The sequence below is a fragment of the Plasmodium gonderi genome (genome assembly GCF_002157705.1).
Source record: "Plasmodium gonderi DNA, contig: Pgo-contig_171, whole genome shotgun sequence".
In the NCBI taxonomy this organism is placed as follows: domain Eukaryota; phylum Apicomplexa; class Aconoidasida; order Haemosporida; family Plasmodiidae; genus Plasmodium; species Plasmodium gonderi.
In genome coordinates this window covers 4280-6336 of record NW_021629090.1, presented here as the reverse complement: position 1 = coordinate 6336, position 2057 = coordinate 4280, and the positions used below count along the sequence as shown (strand labels likewise).

The 2057-nt window shown below is 22.0% G+C and overlaps 1 protein-coding gene across 1 annotated transcript; it reads left to right on the top strand.

Annotated features, from left to right (window-relative positions):
• Positions 1–596: 596 nt before the first annotated feature.
• PGO_001640 (variable surface protein) lies at positions 597–1692 on the top strand (the record flags this gene model as incomplete). The annotated part of the gene is made up of 3 exons (XM_028690984.1): positions 597–641; positions 745–1404; positions 1537–1692. The coding sequence occupies 3 exons, from the start codon at positions 597–599 to the stop codon at positions 1690–1692; spliced, it is 861 nt and encodes a 286-aa protein (XP_028546785.1).
• Positions 1693–2057: the final 365 nt, after the last annotated feature.

The window sequence follows — 2057 nt, the reverse complement described above, 5'->3', positions numbered from 1 at the left end:
GAAATACCTGTAAAATACGATCACTTCTATTAATATGTTACTATATTTTTTATATATGAATTCTGAAATCAATAATCACTAAACTCTAAATCCTATATATTCTATTTTTTCATATTTGTTACAATAAATTATATATTCTACAATGAAATTTATATTAAGGATGAATATACGTACAATTATATGAATATTAAAAAGGACATACATTTACATGTGATGTATCGTTTTCTTTATTGAATATATTGTTATAACTTTATAATTTTAATATATCAAATCAGACTTTCTTTTACATTTTAGGAGTCTATATTATTTTCTCTTTTTATTATAAATATCGCACTTATATTTTTTATTCATTTATTAAAATGTTTGATAAATTGTTCTACATCCAAGAAATCATATATATTATATTTTTTAAGAAGAATCATAATTAATTTTGTAGCGAATAAATAATAATATCACATTATATCAATAGATATAAGAAATTGTGACATAAATATGCATTATGCAGTGTGTTTTTATTTTTAAAAATATATTTTTGTATGTTAACACATTTTATTATCTTATATGAGCATGTTCTGTATAATATAGTACTTTATAATATGGCAGATAATATTGTACCCCTGAAATATAATGATATGCGTGGAGTACTTATATAATTACATATATTACATTTTCTATAAACATAAAAAACATATTTTTAGCATCAAATAAATTATGTAATGTTACTATTTTTTCTCTTAATATTAGTATAAATTTCTACCTGACTTTCCTCGTTGTGAGAAAATTATACAGATGAATAAAGACGTTTCTGTAAATACATATAAAGATGTTTGCTCTTCTATTGCGAGTAAATTTAAGGGCAATAATAATAATCTATTTATTCAAGAAATATGCCCCAAATCTCTTTCATATTTATATGATGTGAATGTTAAGGGTACATATATCGAATATAGAAAAGCAGGATGTATATACTTTCCATATTGGTTATATTATTCTCTTAAAAAAATCAATTATAGTGACTATACAAAAGATATTTACAATGAAATGATAAAGACATATCCCCTTAATCTGGGTTTTCAAACAAAATTTTGTACTGATTATGAAATAAAAACAAATGAACAATTGGAAGATCTTATATTTTTATATAATACATATAAATGCATTAAAGGTATAAAAACACATAATGTATCTGAGAATTACAATGGATATTGCGATATATTAAAAAAAATTATAAATGAAAATCAAAAACCTATGCCGCAAGAAGTTCATGAGAGGGCTCAATCGCAAAAATCAACAACTGAGGTAAATAATATACAAGAAATAACATGTTCTTGTCGATCCAATATTGTAAATATTATTGCAATTACAATAATTTTAACGTTACTAATATTGTTTTTTTTGTTATTTGTTTTTAAGTTTAATTATTGTATTTTTTGTATTTATAGAGAATATTAAATTCTGTTTCCTAATAGCTTAAAAAAAAGCATTCGTCATATTAAAATTACATAATTTACTCCTAATTCATTTTACTTGTATTAGTATACTTCATATGGTTCATTATTGCGCCAAAGAATAAAATGGATAAGAAAAAAGCTTGATAATATTTCTAATATAAGGAATACAACGAAACCAATCGAAGTACCCACAAATATTTTCAACAGTAGGATCTATGATATGCTGTATAATCAATCCTAATATTACTAATATGTATATAATTCGAAGAAAATGCATTTTCAAAAATTCATAAAAGAATTTTTATAAATTGCATAATACGTGCATCTCTCAAGAAAATACTTAAAAACGAAATAATCCTTATGATATAATAAATAAAATTCATGTAGAATATTATCCACATAATACATAGTGTTTCATAATAATAATTATTAAAATATGAATACCTACGCATATAAATAGTAAATAAAAGTACTACGAATAAATTTAGTACTTTCTCTATTATGCAGTGTTGTGAATATATAATTTGAGATTAAGTTATAATTTAGTATTTTATAGATAGAATAATAATGCACCTCATTGGCTAATACAATAATAATTATGAAACG